The sequence below is a fragment of the Echinops telfairi genome, unplaced genomic scaffold, assembly GCF_000313985.2.
Source record: "Echinops telfairi isolate 266 unplaced genomic scaffold, ASM31398v2 ScPeMD7_7472;HRSCAF=8510, whole genome shotgun sequence".
Taxonomy (NCBI): Eukaryota; Metazoa; Chordata; class Mammalia; order Afrosoricida; family Tenrecidae; genus Echinops; species Echinops telfairi.
Window position 1 is genome coordinate 2,249,487 of NW_022111376.1, and position 1,330 is coordinate 2,250,816.

The following is a 1,330-nucleotide window of genomic DNA, read 5'->3' on the forward strand; positions in this document are numbered from 1 at the left end:
CTTCCTTTCCCCCACCTCCCCCTATCCCATGTCCCCCTGGAACTGTCGGTCCCGTTGTTTTCTCCTCCAGATTGTTCATCCAGACGATCTTATTTAGACAGACCTGCAGAGATAATAAAATGCACAAAAACAAGACAGAGCAAAACCAAGCAACCATATACAACAAAACAACAACAACATACCACTGACAACAAGTCAAAACACAACAAGAAAGAAAAGCTTGTAGTTAGTTCAAGGATCATACGTTGGCCTTTAGGAGTGTTTTCCAGTCCAGTCGGTTGGGGCACCATGCCCTGGCCCCAAAGTCTGCCTTCAGCATTCCCTGGGGACCTTGCCGCTCCATTCCCTTGCTGTTCTGCTGTACTCCCCCGGTGCTTCGCTTTGGTGTGGCGGGATCAGATCGGGCGCAATTCTCACACTGTGTCTCCGGTGCTGTCCCCCCCAGGGCCATGGGTCATTGAGGGGCATCATGTTTCATAGTGGGGCTGGCCATGTGGTTCTCTCTGTGGACTGGCTGCTGTAATTGGGGTCATCGTCTCAAGGCCTGGTGAGCCAGGATGTGTTCCACTCTCTCCTGCTCTTGTGTGCTCCGATTAGATGTGTCCCTCTCCCGGAGCTGCAGATTCAGTGCCGTCCTTTGAAATGAATTCTTCTGGGGGGAGGGGCAGGGAATTTGCACTGTAACTGGAATTTTTTTCTCTCTCGCCCACAGCCGGCTGACCGCTGAGGACCCCGAACAGCTCCGGCTCGCCATCATCTCCTGCCTGGACCAGCTCGCCATGGCCGTGCGGACCATGCAGCGCCTTGTGTCTCGGTTTTCTACTAAGAGTCGGTTGGAAAGAGAGGGCTGAGGTCTAACCCACTTCCCCTTCCTAACCAGTGCATCCTTCCCTGAGTGCTGAGCCCTAGGCTACTGGCTACTTGAGTACGGGCGCTGATTTCTTACCTGCACTGACCTTGGAAGTTTCACATGTTGTGTAAATGTTTCACTGCATAAAATAAAACTGACTTGCTAGTCTCTGAGTTGCTTGTTTTTCCCAGATTAGGCAGTTCTAAGACAGAGATAGGGAGGTACGTACTTACTTCAATGTAACTGCAGATAATTTGGAAACTGAATAAAATGATGCTCAGCCATGACCTGTGATTTTGCATTCACTACTGTCAACATTTTGTAATATTTGTCTAAAGTTCCATTTGTATTATTAATACATACTCAACTCACTGCCATTGAGTTGATTCCAATTCTATAGGACAGAGTAGAACTGCCCCTGTGGGTTTCCAAGAATGTAATCCTTTACAGGAGCATGAAGCCTCATCTAACTGGAGTAAG

At 49.0% G+C, this 1,330-nt stretch overlaps 1 protein-coding gene across 1 annotated transcript in view; it reads left to right on the forward strand.

Moving 5' to 3' along the window:
* LOC101658962 (EKC/KEOPS complex subunit LAGE3-like) overlaps positions 1 to 982 on the forward strand; it is a 2,797-nt gene extending 1,815 nt beyond the window's left edge. Inside the window, exon 3 of the mRNA XM_004717587.2 lies at positions 713 to 982. Coding sequence (XP_004717644.2) covers positions 713 to 851 — 139 coding nt within the window. The 3' untranslated portion in view covers positions 852 to 982. The remainder of the gene's footprint in view (positions 1 to 712) is intronic.
* The last annotated feature ends 348 nt before the right edge of the window (positions 983 to 1,330 follow it).